At 45.2% G+C, this 23,597-nt stretch overlaps 2 protein-coding genes across 3 annotated transcripts in view; both read right to left on the bottom strand.

Annotated features, from left to right (window-relative positions):
- LOC109409124 (nipped-B protein) overlaps window positions 1–23,597 on the bottom strand; it is a 104,381-nt gene that overhangs the window by 29,937 nt on the left and 50,847 nt on the right. The window lies entirely within an intron of this gene.
- On the bottom strand, window positions 1,626–14,331 carry LOC115265199 (uncharacterized). 2 transcript variants are annotated; one of them, XR_009997390.1, is made up of 3 exons: window positions 11,052–14,331; window positions 1,992–10,986; window positions 1,626–1,920 (listed from the first exon to the last, which is right to left on the bottom strand). XR_009997390.1 is itself a non-coding variant. In XM_062849662.1 (2 exons), the coding sequence occupies exon 2, from the start codon at window positions 10,561–10,563 to the stop codon at window positions 7,675–7,677; it is 2,889 nt and encodes a 962-aa protein (XP_062705646.1). In that variant the 5' UTR covers window positions 10,564–10,986; window positions 11,052–14,331; the 3' UTR covers window positions 1,626–7,674. The 2 variants fall into 2 exon arrangements, 1 of the variants encoding a protein (XP_062705646.1); XM_062849662.1 differs by having other exon boundaries at window positions 1,626–10,986.

Genomic DNA, 23,597 nt, shown 5'->3' with positions numbered 1-23,597 from the left:
AAACATAGAGTTGCAAAAATAATGCACTTTTCCGCAAAAGTCTATTTAAAAGATGGCATAAATTTGTTCGTGAGCGGAATTCCACTTTGGTCTCACACCAAATGTAATAAAATCATACTTTTATGAAAAGTTTTACATAAGTCTTGATTTTTATCTGATTGCACTTAGATTGAACTAACAGAAAATGGAAAAAACATTACAAATTGGCTTAACAGTCATTCAACAGATGATGTTTTTCTGCGAAACTGGCCTTAGATGAGCGGAATCTGGTACCCTGATGGTGATTTTGAAAGAAGAAAAAATGGTTCCTAACCATACAGTTGTCCTTTGAAAAGTTCTATGTACTGGTTGCCATATCCGATGTTGCAACATTTATCCGGACACGTGTATTAGCTTGAGCTTGATTGACCGCCCGTGGATGCTACTCCAGTATCGCTAGACCAGCTACTCTTACATAAGGAACCAATGAGATATCTGCCGGGGACTATTAAGCAGGCATCATCAGTGTGTCAGTGTTGGTGATCTTCTATTTTAAGCGACAATAATGGCGCCTGCCACGTCAGGTTGCAGGTTGATGTTAGGAAGGAGAAGAAAATGTCGTTTGTACCCACAGCAGAGCGAATATTCCTCTGCATCTGCACAAATTCATGCGGATGTCGGAGTGTTGGTGGGATATGGTTAACAATGGGTTCACGCATTGGTGCGTGAATGCCACGCGTAAGGTGTAGATTAGCATATTTTGTATTTATTACTTTGAAGGTAATGCGGTATAGTTTGCTTGATTGCATAACTCATGGGCGTTATATGATAGATTGGCACTGTGCTGGGAAAGTTGGAAGGAAGAAAACGGCTTTTTTATCCCGTTTCTGTTCAAGCGATGGCTATGAACATTGAACATGTGAATATACATGAGCTGTATATTAGAGTGGGTCATCGTTTATATGGAAACATGAAAAATTCAATGGTATCCCATCAGATCAAAGCTTTTTTAATCCCATTTCAGGACCCAAATAAGTGTGCAAAATTTGGGCACGATCGGTTATGTCTACGTTTTGCGCATCGCGTTTGAAGTTTTGTATGGGGTTTTACATGGCAAAACACACTTTTTTGCATTTCATCTCATAACAAGCTCGAATTTTTCTAAAACCATGTAACTGATTAAGTGAAAATTTAGCCTAGGGTGTCCTGAAAAACTTTGTCGAAGACCGCGAAGTGATCTGATGCTTATGAAAAAAGTTAAAGCGTTGACATTGCTTGGCGAATCAGCATGATTTTATTGCTATTGTTATTCCTTTACATGTTAAAACATAAACACATGCATGCGGTTCGTTGGTTATAATTATTTTCACAAACATCGGATCGCTTTACGGTCTTCAACAAAGTTTTTCAGGACATCCTAGGCTATCATTTTATAGTATTGGTTAAAAAGTTTCAGACAAACTTTTTCAACTTTTTACAATAATGCAAAAAAGTATGTTTTCCCATACAAAATCCCATACAAATTTCAATTGCAATGCGCAAAGTGTAGACGCAACCGATCGTGCTCAAATTTTGCACGGATACTCAGGGCCCGAAACGGAACCAAAAAAGCTTTGATCTGAGAAAACGGTTCCGATGACCCACGTTACAGTAGAGAGGAGGATTTTTTCTGAACGAGTCTTTAAATGCACAAGAATTTATTTTTTTTCCTTGTTTTTTTTTTTCACTGTGCTGCGTTTGCCATAGTGTATGTCGTGAACCTTGTGATCATGTTTTTGTACCTTACCTTGATGACTGCAGGATAATTTTACTCCAGTTTCGAGCGTTTAGAGGTTGCTGATGATTGGCACTTGTCCCTTGAAGTCGAGTCTATTATGAGACACTGAAGACGACCATAGTTACAGCTGATCATACCTACAGTTAACGTCGAAATATACGTATCTGTCATAGGATGCAAACACATAAATTGGAATAAAACAAAATTAAATTTAACTTGATTTTAGGTTACTTACTTACACATCATCCACGCCAGATCTGCCTCTACCCGCGATCATGTAGTTCGTCTTGGTCGAGTTTCTTGTGAAGCCAGTTCTCACTGTCGCCCCTTTTCTGAAGAGCAAAAGCTGTCTCCACTGCTCTATGATCGGTGTCGATGAGATCAATATTTATCGCTAACAAAGCCGAGGAGTATGTGAGATCTGTCCAAGGTCGCGAACGAGGCAGACACTGCGTCTGCGATCCGAACACTTCGCTTGATGTTTATCCACCCAGTGTTTATGAGCATGAACATAGATGGCCGCACAATTTTTGGTTTTGATCCACCGAGTGCTTCAATGCTCATCAGTCTAACTAGTTTCGGCAGAAAACCCTATTCTGACATTGTTTATCGGAATAGCTCAGTTGGAATTGGTTTTTGGTTAATTTGCGTCGAATCAATATGTACACTGAACGGCGGCTTGCGGTGAAAATTACTATTCTGAGGGTCAATTTAAATGCACAACGCCACTAAATTTGTGCAGACTGAGTTTCGTTTTAATTCAACAGAATTATGTTTTCAATTTTACCATGGACTCGATTTTCAATTAAAAAAAGTTTCTGTTGGCAACCGGATTCGAACTAAGAACCTTGACATCACCAGGCTCGCACGCTACCACTCAGCTATCGAACCGGTTGATGTGAGAAGAAACAAAACGCACACAAGAAGCGTTGGTGGGTCGATGATCATGTTTTGCCATGGTAAATTTAAAAACATTTTTATGCTTGTCATTACTGCAAGGCTCCTTTCAGTGTACAGATTGCGTCCATTTTGAACTACGTCTTTATTAATACTGAAAAATACACTTGAACAAATCGTCCAATTAGTTTTACGTTTTTCTCTGGTGATACTATACAGGGGGCCTTACGATTTTTAAGGGTTGCGCGATCATTCTCCCCCCGTTGATTCCTCGGGATCAATCAATGGAAGAACGCAAACCTTAGTAACCGCTCGTCTATACTCTCCAGTTGATGTCTTTACAGTTACCACTCGCACTATCCCATCCTTCCCCGGATGGGTGGCCTGGATGCGGCCAAGACGCCACTGATGGGGTGGTGCATTGTCGTCCTTGAGCACCACAAGCGATCCTACTTCAAACTTGCTGACACGGCTGTGCCACTTCGGACGAGACTGAAGGTGATGCAAATATTCCGCTGACCAACGTCGCCAGAAGTGCTCCTTCATCAGGCTGATGTGTTGCCAACGACTAAGCCGGCCGATTTTTCTCTTGGTCGTATGATGGCTCCGGCAGGCTCACAGCAGATCGTCCAATTAAAAAATGGGAAGGTGTCAAGACTTCAACGTCGTTCGGGTCATCGGATACTGGGATGAGCGGCCTACTATTCAAAATGGCCTCTGCTTGAGCCAGAAATGTAGCCATTTCTTCATACGTTAACTTGGTCTCGCCAACTACACGCTTCAAGTGGTACTTTGCTGACTTGACACCCGCCTCCCATATGCCTCCGAAGTGGGAGCTCCGTGGGGGAATAAAGTGCCACTGAATGCCCTTCGTAACGCAGAAATCGTTCAGCTTTCTCTGGTGGCTCTGATCCTCGAATAGTGTCCGCAGTGCCGCTAGTTCATGGTTTGCTCCGACAAACGTTGTTCCGTTATCGGAATACAGGTTGCTTACCATACCACGTCTGCTTATAAACCGCTGCAGGGCCGCAATAAAGTTGTCTGTGGTTAGAGTAGAAACCACCTCAAGATGGATGGCTTTGGTCGCCAAACAAATGAACACCGCTATATATGCCTTGTACGGAACAGTCTTTCTGCCAGCCTCCTTTAGTATCACTGGACCGGCATAGTCCACCCCTGTGTTCGCAAACACTGGCGACGGCGTGATGCGATAATCTGGCAAATCTCCCATATACTGACTGGAGGAACGGGGATTAGTTCTGCAGCAAACGTAACAGGTAGCAATCGTTTTCTTGATCAATGTTTTTGCGTTGATCGGCCAGAATCTTTCACGTACAATCGACAGCAGGCCTCGTTGCCCGACGTGCAGATGTTCTTCATGGAGCTTCCTCACAAGAATGCGCGTTGCTGATGGAGCGGACCTGGTGTGATGGTTAGAACACTTGACTATCACGCCGAGGACCTGGGATCGAATCCCACTCCCGACAAACTCGCAAAATGTGAGTTCTTCCTTCGGAAGGGAAGTAAAGCGTGGGTCCCGAGATGAACTAGCCAAGGGCTAAAAATCTCGTTAATACAGACAAAAAAAAAAAAGAATGCGCGTTACTTGGTGCTTATCCGGAAGTAGCAGCTGGTGCTTTCTGTGGTGACCTGCAAGTGCTAACCTGACGCTGAAGTTATATACATCTTGGCAATGGGTAAATAGTTCCGCATGTTGCCCTGTTTGAGTATAAGAGTGTTGTTGGGACAGACACAGTCCGAGAGTGAGCAGATAAGAGTAAAGAAGTGTGGAGTGAACGGTAAGGAACAGGAGCTGGCATAAACCGTTAAATACCCGGTTCCGGAAACATCCGGAACCATAATGGAGGATCCCACAGTGGCGACGAGGATTGGCGATTTTCATTGATGAGGAAGATAGCTCGGGTTTTGGAAATCTTCGCCGAAATAGTGCATCTGTTGGAAAATCAGATGAACAGGTCGGCACCTGTTTGCGCAGCGGCAGTTTTGCTTTTGACACCAAAAAAAAGGGCAAAAAAGGGATGGGTCCCAAATGTTGGAATTTGGGAGTTTTGTCGGACAGAATTTTATGAGTTTTTTGCGGAATGGTTAAGGAATAGCAGCCCAAGTATTATACGAAAATGTGCTGTGAAGCCGGTGGGGCTAGAGCCGAGGTTAGAGCATGGTAAACGAACGAGTAGTGGTCCCGGAGACCGTTAAAATTGAAGTTCAGCCAGATGCGCAGTGCTGCTCCCGGAGAGCGAAATTTTGGTCCTGGAGACCGTATGGAAAACGCTGGTGGAAATCACGGCATTGCTCCCGGAGAGCGCAAAGCGAAAAACAAATATCTTGGTCCCGGAGACCGTACTAATATGGCTGGTGCAAGGCACAGCGTTGCTCCCGGAGATCGTTTTTAGGAGGGTGGTTGTTGTAGGACCGGATATAGCGAATTTGACATGAGTCACAAAGGTGTTTTCAGGCAGGGGGCGAATTGAGATATGAGATTGCGATACTTTGGAAATATACATATAGATGAGTGTGAATAGATTAGGAGATAAAATGGAAGCAAAAGAAGCTTTGAGGCTTGTTTTGAGGTCTGAAGATGGCGCTTGACAAAAATAGAGAAAACATGTTTTTCATGCGTTTTCTCCGCATGCACGGACAAAGTCCAAATTTGGACTTTGTGCACGGATGCAAAATGATTTTTTCGGAGAGAGCGCGAGTGATTGGAGAGTGGTGGCATGGCATGGCGGAGTTAATTAAAAGTTTGCCTTTCAGGAGGAAGTGATGCATTTTAAAGCGGATGGTTGAAAGACCACCATGATCTCTATTTGTAAGGCTAGAAATTGGGTAGCTGTTTTCGGTATGCAAAGGGTGAGAGATATTTTGTATCCGTTAGAGGTGGATAAGATCGATATGATGTAGCTGGGAATAAGGCGATGAAGGTGACATTCGATGCTAGATATATGAGTTTATTCGAAGATGGTCATTGAACTGTGACGAGTTAGGATGAAAAAAAAACAGTGTATGGATCTCTAAAATAACTAAAACGGCCGCTAAGGAATGAACAGATAGCGTAACTATAGCTTTGTGTGTTGATATAACCCAATTGCTGTCACAATGCCTTTGTCGATAGGTATAAGAGTTGCTGAAAGGGCTTGAATCAAGGCTTGAATGATTATGCTTCGAGATTATTAATGGATGAATTGACTGCATGCAGTGCCATGGTTCGACTTAACCATTGAATTATATGTATATTTGTTTGAGAATTTCTTCTTGCGTTTTCGAGTAGTTGATGCACATGTTTGAGTGAATCTCGGGCGAAGGGTTATCTGACTGCAGACTGGCGAATCGAAGATTCTGCTTCTTAAGATTTCTAAGAAATGGAAAGACGGAAAAGAAACGAGTAGTTTTGAAATTATTATCATACATATATGTCGCATTGTATGAACGATGGTGGTGGTCAAGATGGCAGTGGCCTAGGTTTAGTGCTGTTGAGACGCGACACCGCAGATTGAGCATTCAAGCTAGAACAAGGAAATGAAAAAAGGTTGGGGTGTGGCCTCCACGATACCATAACAACACAAATGGTTTCAACCTCATAATGGCGATGTCAATCTGTCACACAAAGTCACGATAGCGATAAAATTTCCAAAATGGTGAATCCGAGAAACACAAATGATGTCATAACACTGAACGTGTTGGAGTTCTTTCGCAGATTTGCGCACGGACATTAAATGTAAGAGTGTGGGATAAGAGATGCCTTCCATTTGATTAGAGGGTAAAGGTTTAAGTGAGATAGTTGTTGCTACTAAAGAACGAGAGCACTCTGCGTCCCCACAACCAGCACGGATAGAATGTATGTTAAAGGGGAGATCTGGGAGTCACCTTTGGTCGGTGATGCGATCCATGGATAGAGGGTTTTTGATTATTTTTGGCAGAACGTTGATAGATTGTGTGTTGATTACTATGAAGGTAAAACAGAACAGTTCGCTTGGTTGCATTACTTGCGGGCGAATATTGACACATATTTTGACACTTTACTGTGGAAGTGAGGAAATGGCTTTTTCAACCCATTCCTGGTTCTAGCGATAGCTATGAACATATGCATATACATAAGTTGTATATGTCGAGAGAGAAAGCAGATAGAAAGGTACAGATACAGAGTAGGAGGAAAGGAACGGGCCAGGGATTGAACCTAGAACCTTCTACATACGAATCAGAAGCGGTAACCACTAAACCTCCAAGTCTGTAGGGATAGGAGAAATCTTCCATTTTGTAGAAAAAGGGAGATGTGGTGACCTGCAAGTGCTAACCTGACGCTGAAGTTAAATACATCTTGGCAATGGGTAAATAGTTCCGCATGTTGCCCTGTTTGAGTATAAGAGTGTTGTTGGGACAGACACAGTCCGAGAGTGAGCAGATAAGAGTAAAGAAGTGTGGAGTGAACGGTAAGGAACAGGAGCTGGCATAAACCGTTAAATACCCGGTTCCGGAAACATCCGGAACCATAATGGAGGATCCCACACTTTCCATCGTACGGGATCGACGAGTACTTGAGCCGACCGCCAACTCTGATTAGTCCATCCGAATCCACAAAAGGAGACAATCCGCTGTAGTTGCTTCGCTTCTGCGAATCACTCGATAGCATCTTGAACAAATCCGCAAACGCTTCCTGTTGGACTAGCTTGACAATTGTACGGAGTGCCTCGTCCATTTCCTTTGCTGTTGGTTCTGAAGTGTTCCTAGTCTTCGATCGACAGCTTGCAATAAACCGCAACACGAAAACCCACGCTCTCTGAAGCCGTCGAAAATCGCTCATCCGGTTGAGATTGATCGTTGGCACACTGGTCATTGTGTTGACAGCCGTCGTTTTTCGTTGTTCAGGTAACTCGATCGTATCGTCGTACTTGTCGGTTTGCAGTTCCATCTCATTCAACATCGGCGATCCTTTCCACCATAAAACGTCCTCGTTGAGAGCATCTGGCATCAGACCTCGCGAAATCCGATCGGCGGGGTTGTACTCAGACCGCACATACCGCCATTCGTAGTCTTGCGTTAGCTCGATGATAGTTGCCACACGGTTCGAAACAAATTGATTCATAGTAAGCGGCGATTTCTTGAACCAGCATAAAACCACTTGTGAGTCGCACCAAAGTGTCACACTTTGAAACGAGATCTGCAATGCTGCTACCGTCTTCGTTACTAGATGGGCCAGAAGCAAGGCCCCGCACAGCTCCAGTCAGCTCCAGTCGAGGAATAGTGGTCGGTTTCAGCGGGGCTACCCGCGACTTGCTGCAGACCAACTCTGTGTTGATCTTTCCGTCCGAAGAAACGCATCTGGTGTACAGCACCGCACCGTAGGCCTTTTTGGATGCGTCGGAGAATCCGTGGAGTTCTAAACCGTTACCTGCTTCAGCTACTACGCATCGTTTCTTCTTCATACTGTTCACCACCGGAAGTTGTCTACGAAATTCCATCCAATTCTCCATTTGTTCCTGTGGCAATTCTTCATCCCACGCCAAGCCTAGCCGCCACAAGTCCTGCATGATCAACTTCGCCGTTGTGATGATTGGTCCGAGAAATCCCAGTGGATCAAAAAGTTGACCAATATCGGAAAGCACGGTTCGCTTCGTTGGTGGAAAGCCCCTTTGAGAATCGAAAGATTTGACATAGAAGCTGAAACGGTCCTGGTCGGGATTCCAGATGATTCCTAGTGTTTTGATAGTGGCGTTCACGTCCGCATTCTCAAAATCCATTTGGGTCTCCTGGAGTTCTTCTGGAATATTGCTCAATACGGTGCACGATACGGTGCCATCATTGGAGCAAAACTTATGAGCACCGAAGCCGCCTCGCTTCAGCATCTCCGACAGCTGGTGGTAGATCTGGATCACTTCTTCTGCTGTTTTTCCTCCCGTCAGAAAATCATCAATGTAGCTGTCTTCTATCACTGTTTTGGCTGCAAGCGGTAGATCGAGCTTTTCGTCGTTAGCTAATTGAATGAGGACTCTCGTCGCAAGATAAGGCGCACTGGAACAGCCATAAGTTACAGTCGTCAGTTCGAAAGTTGCGATGTGGTTTTGGTCGTCGAGCCAAAGTATTCTTTGATACATCCGGTCATCCTCGTGAACTTGAACCTGGCGATACATTTTGGGAATGTCCGCCGTCAGCACCACTTGGTGGGAGCAAAAACGCAATATAATCGATAGCAGGTCGCTTTGTACGGTTGGTCCTACGTTCAACGTGTCGTTCAGCGACAACCCAAACGACGTTTTTGACGACGCGTCGAAAACTACACGCAGTTTAGTTGTCGAGCTTGCTTCTTTGTAAACTGCGTGATGCGGAAGAAAATATCCATCCAGAGGGCTGTCCATCACTTTCACCATATGACCCAACGTCAAGTACTCCAACATGAAAGCTGTGTAACGGGTCTTTTTGGTGTCGTCGACGAAGGTACGCAGCAGCTTCTCAAACCGCCGGCGAGCAGTGTCGTAGGAGTCGCCCAACTGGTCCTTCAAATTGTTGAACGGAAGTCTAACTGTGTACCTACCTTCATCATCCCGTGACACGGTTTGTTGGAAATGCATTTCAACCGAGTGCTCTTGTGCAGTGAGTGGAGATGCCTCACCACAAGCCTCCAGCTCCCAAAATTTTGACAAGGTTCGATTCAAGTCCTCGTTAGTTACCGCCAGATGACAGACGTTGTGCTGACGTTTGTTGCTACTGGTGTACACCGATCCGCTCACAATCCAGCCCAGGCGAGTTTCCACCAACGTTGGGCATTCGTCGCTAATCTTCATCCTTCCTTCCAGGAGTAGATCGTAAAATAGCTCGGCACCTAGGATCAGCTGGACTTCGTTAGGTACGTGGAATGACGGGTCGGCCAACGATAGTCCCCCTGGAATCGGCCACGAACGTATATCGACTTCGACCATCGGCAAGTTGGCGGTTACTTTGGGCACCACCAAGAAATCCAGCACAGCACTGAACTGGTTCACACGAGAAAAGATCTTCGTTCGCAGCTTATACTTGACCTGAGTTTTAGCATTGTTCAGCCCAGAAATCGGAAGATCGATCCGTTCCCAGGAGAGCTTCAAGCATTTCGCGAGTTCCTCAGACATGATATTTGAATCGGACCCAGAGTCTAGAAGCACACGACAAGCCACTTTGAACCCTCCTGAACCACACACCAAAACGCTCGCTGTAGAAAGAAGCACTTGTTTCTTCACGGTTAGTACTTGGGAACAGTTTACAGATCCTTGGGGCTGGTCAGTTGATTGTCCATCGCCGGTTGCAGCAACAGTTGGAGCTTGAGTAGGGGGTTCCTTCTTTGCCATAGCCTTGTCCTCGTGTAGGAGACTATGATGCTTCCTTCGACACGTCTTGCATGATTGTTCCGATTTACAGTCCACCGTACGATGACCGCGACGAAGGCAGTTGAAGCATAAACCGCCTGTCTTCACTTTGTTGTAGCGATCTGACACACACATTCTTCGGAATTCTTCACACTTGTATATCGCATGATCACTGCCGCAGCACGGGCAACGTTCCTGGGCTACTTGGACAAAGTTCTTCGCCGGCAAGTTCCTCTGCTCCAATTTTCCCTTCGGCTTCGTTGTGGTAGCTGGTACACGGTGATCCGGATATCCTTTCACTTTCTGAAGGATTCGACATCGTTCGCGCAGGAAATCCATCATCTCGCTAAACGACGGACGTTCTTCTTGATCCAACTGCGACTCCCAAAGCGTACGCGTGACCTTGTCCAAACGCTTGGCGAGTGTGTTGATGAGGATCATCTCGCCTAGTCCTTCCACGGGTAGTTGCAGGTTCTTGAGTGCATCAACGTGTTTCGAGCAGCCTTCAATTAGTTTCCGGAGTTCTTCGCCGTTTTCGCGCGTCATTTTGGGGAGCATTTCCAAGGCATCGATGTGGGTATCGATGATTCAATGTGATTTAGATAAGGTGTGGAGGAAGTCCGCTCTTGCTTGTGTTAGTGAGCCTCAAAATGTAAACAAAATTTGAGGGGAGGGTGGTGACGTCATACGGTTTCATCAACCGATAATCAACATTATATGTTCCAGAGAAAACAAAAATTTCAACTACTTTAGCGCTTTTTTCGATTAACGCGAAATGTATTTCACAAACACGGCAAATTAGCCCGATTCAAGGAATGAGTATCTCAGTTTTTTTCATTAATTTAACAGCGCGCCATCCAAAGAACTGCTCATGCACTAGCTTCACTTCTTCGAACCCCAATCATAAGTCGACAGTCACACCAGTCATTTTAATATGCATTATTCAGGGGTCCCTATTAGTCCGGCTCTACATTTCGCAACCTAAAACAAATTAAAATCTATGAATACTCAAATATTACCTAAATAAGTGAAACGTTATAAATTACCTGGAACATTATCATCCACTGCAGTGAAAAATTTTCGTGCTTCTGGTGTTTGGATAACAATGCCTTGGTTACCCATAGAAACTGCGGCAGAGCTGGCAATGTACGGCACGCTAAAAACCATTATCGCAAATTCGTGTTCGTGTAAAAGGACTCATCAAAATTAAAATTAAAATAAGTCTTTATTCCTTATCCGAGATAACTTTCGTTTTATACTATAAATGATTTTATTTAAATATGTATTGTAGTGAAGCAGTAAACTGTTTGTGAGAGACTTTTTTCAAGATAAGAATAATATGGAACGTATTTTTGCTGCTCAGTAAAGGTTTTGGTGTAAAAAAACTTAGCGTGCAGGAAAAGTTTACAACAAATTGTATGACGTCATATGTTGTCAAACTTTAAGGGGAAATTAGGGGTTGCTATGTTACAATAAACATTGTACACTAATACATGCAAAGCCTTGTGTAGTACGTGAAATGATCTCTTCACCTTACTTTTACCATATTGTCGATGATTAGCCTTTCATCTTCGTATGCGTTTTCGAGCACCTTCCATGCAGCCTTGTAATCATTATTATTGATAACATCTTGGTCGATTTTGTCTGACGCACTACCAATAAGCGAGTTTTTCAGATGGTAAAGCTTAATGGCAGGGGACTCGTTGGGGTATCTGTCCATGATAGTCTGGAACATACATTTGAACGAGTACCAGTTCTCGAGGCTTCCGTCGAAAGTCGGCAACGGTACGTGCAGGTGCGGGATAGCAGAATTCATCACAACCGGTTGGTGTGGCGCGGCGGATGCCGCAGGGGACTTCTCTGACTCTTGCTTGACTCTCTCTTCATCACTTTTCAGCTTCGCTATTGCAGTTTGGATCTGCACGTACAAGTTGTTGTAGTACTTGTCGAACTGAAGGTAAACATCCGTGAATACCTTCCGCTGGTCACGAGAAACTATTTCGCAAATCTCCAAATGTTATTTTCAGCAAATCGCGCCGATCCAATAGCCTTTCGAGTTTCTGCTCCATCTTTTGTTTTTCCAGACGTTTGGCTTGTGCTGCTTTTTGTTGTGCTACTGTTTCCGTAGGCTGACGAATCGGCTCCGCATTCGGTGGAGGATTATCCGACTCCGTGTTCGACAACGGTCCAAGCAGCGCATCCAACAAGTTCTTCGGCGTTATGTTTCGTTGTAGCTTCGGGGTTTCATCACTTAAGTTTTTCTCACTCATCTAGGCACTTTCTTTCAGCTAACAGTTCAATGTTTATTTTCAGTTCTTCTTCGCTGCTACGAGCAGCTCTTCTTCTCGCACTTGCTGCGCGGCAGCATCGAAAGTTGCACTTTGTTTATGTGTACAACACTTGCACTTGCTGCATGGCAGCATCCAAAATGTCCACTAAAGGCCGGGGGTTGCTACCAGCCCTGTCACTAGCCACTTGCGTTTTGTTTTGTTTATGTTGCTACGAGCAACCTTTTGCGCAGCAGCAGCTATCCTCAGCTGTGTTGGTAAAATCACCAAACGTCTTTGGTGAGTAATTTTGATGAGTTGCACTGTCAGTTTTTTGTTGCGCGTGATTAATTCAAATGTTGCATGCTTGGATGGAAAATCAAGGTAACCCATTTTTGAAAAGTAGCAAAACAAACGTCAAAGATTTGGATGTTTCACGGATGTTATTGTAATTCTTCCTAGTAATTCAGCCAAGTATCCTTTCAGCTCAATTTCAGTTGATTTTAATAGGAATTCCCTTTATGATTTTCTCTTCGGTTTTGGTAAGATATTTCCACTAGGGATTCCGTAGGAAATTCCCTCTAGAGATTCTGCCAAGAGTTTCCTCTGGAGATTTGACTGAGAATTTCCTCGAGATTCCTCCGGGAATTCTGTCATGTGATTTTGTTTGGCGGATCCCGCTGGGATCTCCCTCTTGAGATTCCATCTGAAATCCTCTCGGAAAGTTCAGCCAGGAATTCCATCTGTAAATTACAACAGAAATTCCCTCTGAAGATTCGGGAAAGAATTCTTTCTGAAGGTTTCGCCAGGAAATCTGTCTGGAGACTCCGTCAAGAATTCCGTCTTGAGATTTTAACAGGATTTCCCTTTAGAATATGAATTCCCTTTGGAGATTTGGCAAAGAATGCTCCCTGACGATTCCGCCATGTTTTCCTCTGGAGATTCCGTTAAGAGCTCCTTATGAGGAATCGAGAACTCATTCCTGGCATTCCTCTGGTACTACCTTCTTGGGATTCCACCGGGAATCCCATCTGAGGATTCCGCCAGAAATTACATAGAGGAACTCCAGCCGAATCCGTCTGGGACTTCGCGCCGGGGATTCTGTCAGGGGCTTTCGCCAGAATTTCCCTTTACAAATACAGTCAGGAATTTCCTTTGCAGACTCCGCCAGAAATTCTTTGTTGTAATGAGTTCCTTTTGTGGATTCCATAGAAGCTCCTTTTGAAGATTCCACCAGGAATTCCTCATGGTGATTCCGACGCGGACTCGTTCTGAGGTTTCCGCCAAGAATTTCCTTTGGAGATTCCTCTAGGATACCTTTTTGGGAATTCCGTAAAATGTAACCACTTAGGGAATCCCGCAGGAGATCCTTTTGGGTATTCCCAGAAGTTCTTTTCGAAGATTCCTTTGAGTATTTTCTCCAGCGATTCTTTTGTAAGTTCCCCAAGAGATTCCTCCAGAAGATCGTTTTGAGGATGGGGAATTCCTCCAGGAGTTTCCTCTAACGATTACCCAGCAATTCCCTCCAGATATTTTTCCAGGAGTTCTCTCAGAATATTCCTCCAAGAGTTCTCTCTGGGGAATCCTCCAAGGGTGCTTCCAATTGAACCTATCGTTTGTTCGATGAGTTACGTCGGTGGTGTCGCATCGATGTCACGCTACACGATAAGTTGTTCAACTGCAACAACCAGGCAGCTCATCGACCCATCGTAAGGTGGATCATGCTGAGCTGTTGAGCTACGCAGGTGAGCGAAAAGTAGGAAGCACAAATTTGACAGCTGACAGTTGTTAGGGTAGGCTGTAATCTCAGAAAAAGTCTGATGAATGAAATTTGCTGATGATCCCTGTCATTTTTTAACACGAGCATGATCGTTCCAAATTTTATTTGACACACGCTATAAAAAAAAAATTGGTCCGATCTACAATCTCTTATAGGCTTACTTAAAAGATATAACTCTGAAGGACATGTAATCGGTTCCGGAGGGTAATCACAGAGAACACATACAGATTTTCTTGTATAGTCTCGATATGACGGTTTAAATGCCGTGATTTCAGGAATTCCTTCAGATATTTCTCCAGGAACTCATCCCGAGATTCCTTCCGGAATTCCTTCAGAGATTCCTCCAGGAATTCCTTGAGGGATATTCCTCCAGGAAGTTTTTCAGGGATTCCTTCATTGGCGTTGCAGGAACTTTGTTGGACTGGACAGAAAGTGTGGAAAAGCGGGCATCGAGCGGCTACCTTCTACCAAAGCTGTGGCACCACCAATGAACTGGGAACAGGATTTATAGTGTTGGGCAAGATGCGACAACGTGTTATCGGGTGGCAGCCGATCAACGCAAGGATGTGCATGTTGAGAGTTAAGGGCCGTTTCTTCAACTACAGCATCATCAACGTCCACTGCCCACACGAAGGGAGACCCGATGACGAGAAAGAAGCGTTCTACGCGCAGTTAGAGCAAACATACGATGGTTGCTCGCCGCGTGACGTGAAAATCGTTGTCGGCGACATGAACGCGCAGGTAGGAAGGGAGGAATTGTACAGACCGGTAATCGGGCGAAACAGCCTGCACGCCGTATCGAATGATAACGGCCAGCGATGCGTAAACTTTGCAGCCTCCCGTGGTATGGTAGTCCGAAGCACCTTCTTCCCCCGCAAAGATATCCATAAAGCCACCTGGAGATCACCCGATCAACAAACAGAAAATCAAATCGACCACGTTCTAATCGACGGTAAATTCTTCTCGGATATAACCAACGTCCGCACATACCGCAGTGCGAATATAGATTCGGATCACTACTTAGTCGCTGTATGCATGCGCTCAAAACTTTCGACAGTTATCACCACGCGTCGAAGTCGAACGCCGCGGCTCAACATCGAGCAACTTCGTAACGGAGAAGTGGCTCAAGACTACGCGCAGCAGTTAGCAGTGGCCCTACCTACGGAAGAGCAGCTTGGCGCAGCTACACTTGAAGATGGCTGGAGGGACATCCGATCCGCCATAGGTAGTACCTCGGCTACAGCACTAGGCTTCGCGACTCCGAATCACAGAAACGACTGGTACGACGGCGAATGTGAACAGTTGAAAAACGAGAAGAATGCAGCATGGGCGAGAATGCTGCAACACCGTACGAGAGCGAATGAGGCACGTTACAAACAGGCGCGGAACAGGCAGAACTCAGTCTTCCAGATGAAGAAGCGCCAGCAGGAAGAACGAGATCGCGAAGCGATGGAAGAGCTGTACCGCGCTAAGGACACACGAAAGTTCTACGAGAAGCTGAACCGCTCGCGCAGAGGCTTTGTGCCACAAGCCGACATGTGCCGAGATAATCACGGGAATATTCTCACGAGCGAGCGTGAGGTGGTCGAGAGGTGGCGGCAGCATTACGATGAGCACCTCAATGGCGACGTTGCAAGTACCGAAGGTGGCGTGGTAACAGATCTAGGAGTATGTGCACAGGACGAAAGACTTCCGGCCCCTGACCTTCAAGAGATTGAGGAGGAGGTTGGCCGGTTGAAAAACAACAAAGCCGCTGGAGCAGATCAACTACCAAGCGAGCTTCTAAAATACGGTGGAGAAGCACTGGTGAGAGCACTACACTGGGTCATTACCAAGATTTGGGAGGAGGAAGTATTACCGGAGGAATGGATGGAAGGTATCGTGTGTCCCATCTACAAAAAGGGCGACAAGTTGGATTGCGGGAACTATCGCGCGATCACACTACTGAGCGCTGCCTACAAGGTACTCTCCCAAATTTTATGCCGCCGTCTATCACCGATTGCAAGAGAGTTCGTGGGGCAATATCAGGCTGGATTCATGGGTGAACGCGCTACAACGGACCAGATGTTCGCCATCCGCCAGGTGTTGCAGAAATGCCGCGAATACAACGTACCCACACATCACTTGTTCATCGATTTCAAATCGGCGTATGATACAATCGATCGAGAACAGCTATGGCAGATTATGCACGAATACGGATTCCCGGATAAACTGATACGGTTGATCAAGGCGACGATGGATCGAGTGATGTGCGTAGTTCGAGTATCAGGGACACTCTCGAGTCCCTTCGAATCTCGCAGAGGGTTGCGGCAAGGTGATGGTCTTTCGTGCTTGCTGTTCAACATTGCTTTGGAGGGTGTAATAAGAAGAGCGGGGATAAACACGAGTGGGACGATTTTCACGAAGTCCGTTCAGCTGCTTGGTTTCGCCGATGATATTGATATTATTGCTCGTAAATTTGAGACGATGGCGGAAACGTACATCCGACTAAAGAGTGAAGCCAGGCGAATCGGATTAGTCATTAATGTGTCGAAGACAAAGTACATGATGGCAAAGGGCTCCAGGGAGGAATTACCGCGCCCGCCACCCCGAATTCATATCGACGGTGATGAAATCGAGGCGGTTGAAGAATTCGTGTACTTGGGCTCACTGGTGACCGACGACAACGACACCAGCAGAGAAATCCAGAGGCGCATTGTGGCAGGAAATCGTGCCTACTTTGGACTCCGCAGAACTCTACGATCGAATAAAGTTCGCCGTAACACGAAGTTAACCATCTACAAAACGCTGATTAGACCGGTGGTCCTCTATGGGCACGAAACATGGACCCTACGTGCAGAGGACCAACGCGCCCTTGGAGTTTTCGAACGGAAGGTGTTGCGCACCATCTACGGCGGAGTGCAGATGGAAGACGGGACTTGGAGAAGGCGAATGAACCACGAGCTGCATCAGCTGCTGAGAGAACCAACCATCGTCCATACCGCGAAAATCGGGAGGCTACGGTGGGCGGGTCACGTCATCAGGATGTCGGATAGCAACCCGACTAAAATGGTTCTCGAGAGTCATCCGACCGGTACAAGAAGACGTGGAGCGCAGCGAGCTAGGTGGGTCGACCAAGTGGAGGACGATCTGCGGACCCTACGCAGAGTGCGGAACTGGAGACATACAGCCATGGACCGAGTGGAATGGAGGCGGCTACTATGTACAGCAGAGGCCACCCCGGCCTTAGCCTGACCGGTAAGGTAAGTTCATTGATTCATCTAGGAATTCCATTGAAGATTCCTCCGAAATTCCTTCAGGGACTCCTCCAGGAATTCCGACAGAGATTCCTCCAGGAATTCCTTCAAAGATTCCTTCACGAATTCATCTAGGAATTCCATTGAAGATTCCTCCGAAATTCCTTCAGGGACTCCTCCAGGAATTCCGACAGAGATTCCTCCAGGAATTCCTCCAGGGATTCCTCCAGAAATTCCTTCAGGTATTCCTCCAGGATTTTTTTCAGAGATTCTTCCAGGAATTCCATCTTGGATTACTTCAAAAATTCCTTCAGGGATTTATCAAGGAATTACTACAGAGATTCCTCCAGGAATTGCTCCAGAGTTTGCTCCTGAAATTCCTTCAGGGATTCCTCTAGGAAGTTTTTCAAGAATTCCTTCATTGATTCATCTAGGAATTCCATCAGAGATTCTTCCGAAATTCTTTCAGGGACTCCTCCAGGAATTCCTTCAAACATTCCTCCAAGACTTCCTTCAGGGATTCATCCAGGAATTCCTTCATGGATTCCTGCAGAATTTCCTTCAGAGACTCCTCCAGGAATTTTTAAGGGATTCCTCCAGGAATCTTCTTGAATTCTTCCAAGAATTCCTTTATGGACTCATCAAGGAATTCCTTCAGAAATTCTTTCAGGAATTCCTCCAAGGATTTTTCCAGAAATTCCTTCAGGAATTCTCAGAGGAGTTTCTGGAAAATTTCCCGGAAGAATTTCTAGAGAAATTCCCGGAAAATTTCTGAAGAAATTCCCGGAAGAACTCCAGGAGAAGTCCCCGGGGGAATTTAAAAGGAATCGCCGGAGTTATCCCCGGCGGATTCTCTGAAGGAAGCCCTGGAGCAATTTCTGAAGGGATCTCCGGAGGAAGTTCTGGAGGAAACCCTACACAACTTCCTGGAGGAATCCCTGAATCAATTCAGGAGGAATACCCATAGAAGGATTCCCGGAAAACTGTTTGCAGTAATTTCTGGAGAAATTTTCCGGGGATATTCCTGGAGGAATTCTCAGAGTAATCTCCGGAAGATAACCCGGAGCAATTCCTGGAGCAATCCCCGGAAGAACTCCTGGAGAAAATCCCATACGAATTCCTGGAGGAATCTGATTGTTTTTTGGAGAAATCCCCAGAGAAATTCCAGGACAAAAGTCCTCGGTGGAATTCCTGGAGATATCTCAGTAGGCATTACTGGACAAATACCCGAGGAAATTCCCGGAGGAATACTCTAAGAAATTTCTGGAGGAATCCCGGAGGAATTCCTGGAAAAATCACCGGAGTAATTCTTGAAAGAATCCTTGGGGGAATCTTCCAAGGAATTCCTGGAGGAATCTAAGAAGCAATTCTTGGAGGAATCTCCAGAGCAATTTCCGGAAGAACTCCTGGAGGAAATCCTAAAGGAATCTCTAGAGGAATTCATGGAGGAATCCCCGGAGGAATTCCCTTAGAAATTCCCCCAGAAATTCCTATAAAATTTCCCGAAGAAATTCCTGGAGTAATCCTCCGGGAAATTCCTGAAGGAATCCCAAGAATAATCCCCGAAAGATGACTTGAGGAATTTCTGGAGGAATTCCCAGCGAAAACCCCGGAGGAATTCTTGGAGAAATCTCTGAAGAATTTCTGCAGGAATCCACGGATAAACCCCCGATAAAAATCAAGGAAGAGTCCCCGGAGGAGTTCCTAGAGGAATCCATGGAAGAATCTCTGGAGGAATTCCTGAAAGAATATTCGGAAGATTTCCTGGAGCATTTATGGAAGGATTTATGAAAAAAAAAAACTCCGGAGATATAACTAAAGAGTTTCTGGAGGAATCCAAATAGGAATTCCTAGAGGAATTTTCGGAGGAATTCCCAGATGCACTCTCGGAAAATGCATGGAGAAATTCTCGGTGGATTTCTAGGGAATGTCCCCAGAGGAACTTTATGTGGCATCTACGGTGAATTTTCCAGAGCAATCCTTTGAGATTTCCTGCAAAAAAAAAATCCCTAAAGAAACTCTTGGAGGGATCCTTGGAAGAATTCCTGGAGAACTTCCTAAGGGAATTCTTGGAGAAATTCCAGGAGTAGTTCCTGGAGTTACACCCAGAATAATCCTTGGAGGAATTCCTGAAGAGTTCCTGGAGAAATCCATAGAAGAATTTCTGGACGAATCCCCGTGGAAATTCCTGGAGAAAATCCCAAAAAAAAATCTCAGAAAGTGTCCCCGGAGAAATTCCTGGAGGAATCTTCGGATTAATCCCTGGAGGAATTCCCGGAAGAGTTTCTGGATGAATCTATAGTAGGAATTCCTGGAGAAATTCCCGGAAGAATTCCAAGTGGAGTCCCCGGGGGAATTCCTGGAAAAATCCCGGAGGAATTCATGGATAAATCCCCGATGGGAGTTCTCGGAGGTTTCCTCGGTACAAAATCCAGGAGGATCCCCTGTTGGGAATTGCTGGTGGAATTTTTGACGGGCATTCTTGGAGGAATCCACTGCAGGAATATTTCGAGGAATTCTTGTTGGGGATTCCAGATGGAATCCCCGGAAGAATTTCTGGTGATATCCAAGGAGGAGATCCTTACGGATTTCCCGAAGAAATTACTGGAAAAATTTCCCAGCGAGTCCTCAATGAGAATTCCTCCAGGAATTCCCACTGAAGATTTTTTTCAGAAATTTCTGCTGGAATTCTCCCAGGAAATCCATCAGGGATTCTTCCATGGATTCCTTATAATATAATAAAATTCCTCCTGAATTTCTCCTGGAATTCCTCCGCGAATTTCTCCAGAAATTCCTACTAATGATTTTTCCTGGATTTCTTCCGGATATTCCTCCAGCAAATTTTTCGAGCTTTCTCCAAGAAATTCCGCTGGGGATTACTCACAGGAAAACTAAAGGAATTCCTCCGGAGATTCCACCAGGAATTGCTACTAGGATTCCCTCAGAAATTTCCTAGTGGATACATGTAATTTCTCTTGTAATATCCACCGGGAATTCATCCACGAATTCCCACAAGAGATTCTTCTGGGGATTTCTTCAGGAATTCCCAACGAGAATTCCTCCAGGAATTCCCACCGAGGAAACCTCCAAGAATTCCCACCGAGGATTTGTCCAAAAATTCCTCCAAGGATTTTTCTGATAGAACCCCAGAAGAAATTCTGAAGAAATCCAAAGAGGAGTTCCTGGAGAAATCGCCTGAGAAATTCGAAATGAAATTCCCGGAGTAATTCCTGGAGTTATACACAGCGGAATGCCTGGGAGAATCCTCGAATAAAACTGCTGGAGGAATACCCCGAAGAATTCCTGGAAAAATCTATAGTAGAATTCCAAAGGGCATTTCTAGAGGCTGAATTCACGAAGAAATTTCTGGAGGAATTCCTGTAGGAATCCCCGGCGGAATTTCTGGAGTTATCCACTGCGGAATTCCTGGGAGAATCCCTGAAAAAATGCTGGAGGAATACTCGGAGGAATTTCTGGAGGAAATTATATTAGGAATTCCTGGAGAAACTCCCGGATGAATGCCTAGAGAAATTTCTAGAGGATTTTCCGGAGAAATTTCCGTAGAATTTCCTGGAGAAATTCCCGTAGGAGTTCCTGTGGTTATCCTCGGAGGAATTTCTGGGAGAATCCCCGATAAAAGTGCTGGAGGAATTTGTAGTAGGAATTCCTGGAGGAAATCCAAGAGAAGTCCTCCGAGGAATCCCGGAGGTATACCAGGAGGACATCCCGGAGAAATTCCAGGAGGAATCCCAGAAGGAATCCATGGAGGAATTCTTGAAGGATTTCATGGAGGATTTCCGGGAAAAATCCCTGAAGGGATTCCTGGTCAAATCCCTGGAGGAATTCCTGAACAACTTCCAGGACAAATTCAAGGAAGAATTCCCGGAGAAAATCCTGAAGCAAATCTCGGAGGAATTCCAGGAGGAGTCCCCGGAAGAATTTCTAGAGAAAACCTCTAAGGAATTCCCGAAGCATTTGCTGCAGTGGTTCTCGGCTGAATTCCTGTAGAAATTCTCGGTGGAATTTCTGGGAGAATCCCCGAAAAAAAAATGCTGTAGGAATACCCGAAGGAATTCCTATAAAAAACCCTGGAAAAATTCCCGGATGAATTCCTGGAGAAATTCCTGGAATTCCTGGAGTTATCCTCAGAGAAATTTTTGGGAGAATCCCTGAAAAAATGCTGAAGCAATTCCCGGAGGAATTCCAGAAAGAGATCCCGTAGGAATTCCTGGAGTTATCCACAGCGGAATTCCCGGAATTCCTGGAGGCATTCCCGGAGGAATCCCTGGAGGAATTCCCGAATAATGTCAGAAGGAATTCCTGGAGAAATTCCCGAAAAAAAAATCCAGGATGAGTTTTCGGAATCTTCGGTGGGAATAACACCAGGTGGGAATAGCTGGGTTGGAAACCCAGGAGGAATCCCCGGAGAAATTCATGGAGGAATCCTTGGGTAATTTTCTGGAGGAATTCGCGGAGAAATTCCTGGAGTTATTCCCAGAGAAATTTGTGGAAGAATCCTAGAAAAGATTGCTGAAAGAGAACCGGAGGAATTCCTGGATGAATCCCCGGAGTATTTTTTTTTTTTTTTGAGAAATTCCCAGAGGAATTCGAGGAAGAGTCCTTGAAGCAATTCCTGGAAGAATCTCCGTATGAATTCTGGAAAAATCTACGGAGGAAATGCAGGAGGAATCTACGGAGGAATTCCTAGGTGAATTCACGGTGATATTCCTGAAGGAATCCTAGGAAGAATGACCGGGAGAAATTCTGGAGGAATGCTTTGTGGAATCCCCAGTGAAATTCCTGGAAGAGTCACCGGTGGACTTATTGGAGGAATCCGCGGTAGAATTCCTTGAGGAATCTTTAATGCATGTACCGAAGGAATTTCAGGAAGAGCCATTAGGTCATATGAATAAAGTTGAGTATATTCTCTTTACTAAATCTATGTGAAGCCGTGGAGCAAATCTCTGTGAACCTTCACAGGGATCTGAGTAAAGCGTAATTACTCAGTTCTATTCATATGGCCTATTGGAGGAATTCCTGGAAGTATCCTTGAAGGAATCCCCGTAGGAAGCCCAGGAAGAATCTCCAAAGGAATTCATGGAGGAACTTGCAGAGAAATTTTCGGAGGAACTCCCGGTGGAATCCTCGGAGAAATTCCTGAAAGAATTCTGGAGGAATCCTCTGTGAAAGTGCTGTTTTAGTGCTAAAAGAATTCCTGAAGGAAGCCCTAGAGAAATTCTTGGAGGAATCGCTAGAGGAATTCATGGAAAAAATCCCCGAATGTATTCCTAGAGTCTATGGTCCTATACAATGGAATTCCTGGAAGAATACCAAAAAGAAATGCTGGAGGAATACCCAGAGGAATTCCTGGAGTTATTCCTGGAGAAATTAACGGTAGAATCCCTGAAAAGAATGCTGGAGGGGTACCCAGAGGAGTTCCTGAAAAAAATTCAGGAGGATTTCCGGGAGAAATTTTCGAAATAATTCTAGGAGGAGTCCGTTGATTTCGGGTAGAAATCCCCGGAGAAATCTTCGGAAGAATTTCTGGAGGAATGCCTGGTGGAATTCCCAGTGCAATTCCTGGAAGAGTTTCCGGTGGAATTCCTGGAGGAATTCCCGGTAGAATTCGTTGAGGAATCTCTACTGGAATTACCAGTGGAACTCCCGGAGTAATTGCAGGAAGAGTCGTCTGAGGAATTCCTGAAGAATCCTTGAAGGAATCCCCGCAGGAAGCCCTGGAGGAATCTCCGAAGGAATTCTTGGAGAAATTTCCAGAGAAATGCCCGGAGGAATCCTCGGAGAAATTCCTGGAATAATCAATGGAGGATCCCTGTAGGAAGCCATGGAGGAATCTCCGAAGGAATTTCCAGCGGAATTTCTGAAAAACTTCCTGGTGGAATCTTCAGAGAAATTCCTGGAAGAATCACCGGCGGAATTCTTGGAGGAATCCATTTCTGGGAGAATCCCCGGAAGAATTCCTTGTGGAATCCCTGGCGGAAATCCCCGATAGAATTGCTGTTGGTATTCCCTGTAAAATTCCTGAAGGTATTTCTCTCTGGGGATTCCTGTATAAATCCCAAGATTTCCTAGAAGAATTTTCGGAAATATATTCGGAATTCCTACGAGAATCCCCGAAAAATATACTGGAGGAATACCCGGAGGAATTCCAGGAGGAGTAGGAATCTTCGGATTAGTTTCAGGAGGATTTTTCGGTGAGAATTCCTGATGGAATCCCCGGTGAAATAATTGATGAATCCTAGAAGAAATTCCTGGAGTTATCTGGAATTCAGCTAGGAGAATCTGCGAATA

Source organism: Aedes albopictus, chromosome 2, assembly GCF_035046485.1.
Source record: "Aedes albopictus strain Foshan chromosome 2, AalbF5, whole genome shotgun sequence".
Classification (NCBI taxonomy): Eukaryota; Metazoa; Arthropoda; class Insecta; order Diptera; family Culicidae; genus Aedes; species Aedes albopictus.
The sequence above is the reverse complement of the archived record's forward strand: the minus strand, read 5'-3'. Positions and strand labels throughout refer to the sequence as shown.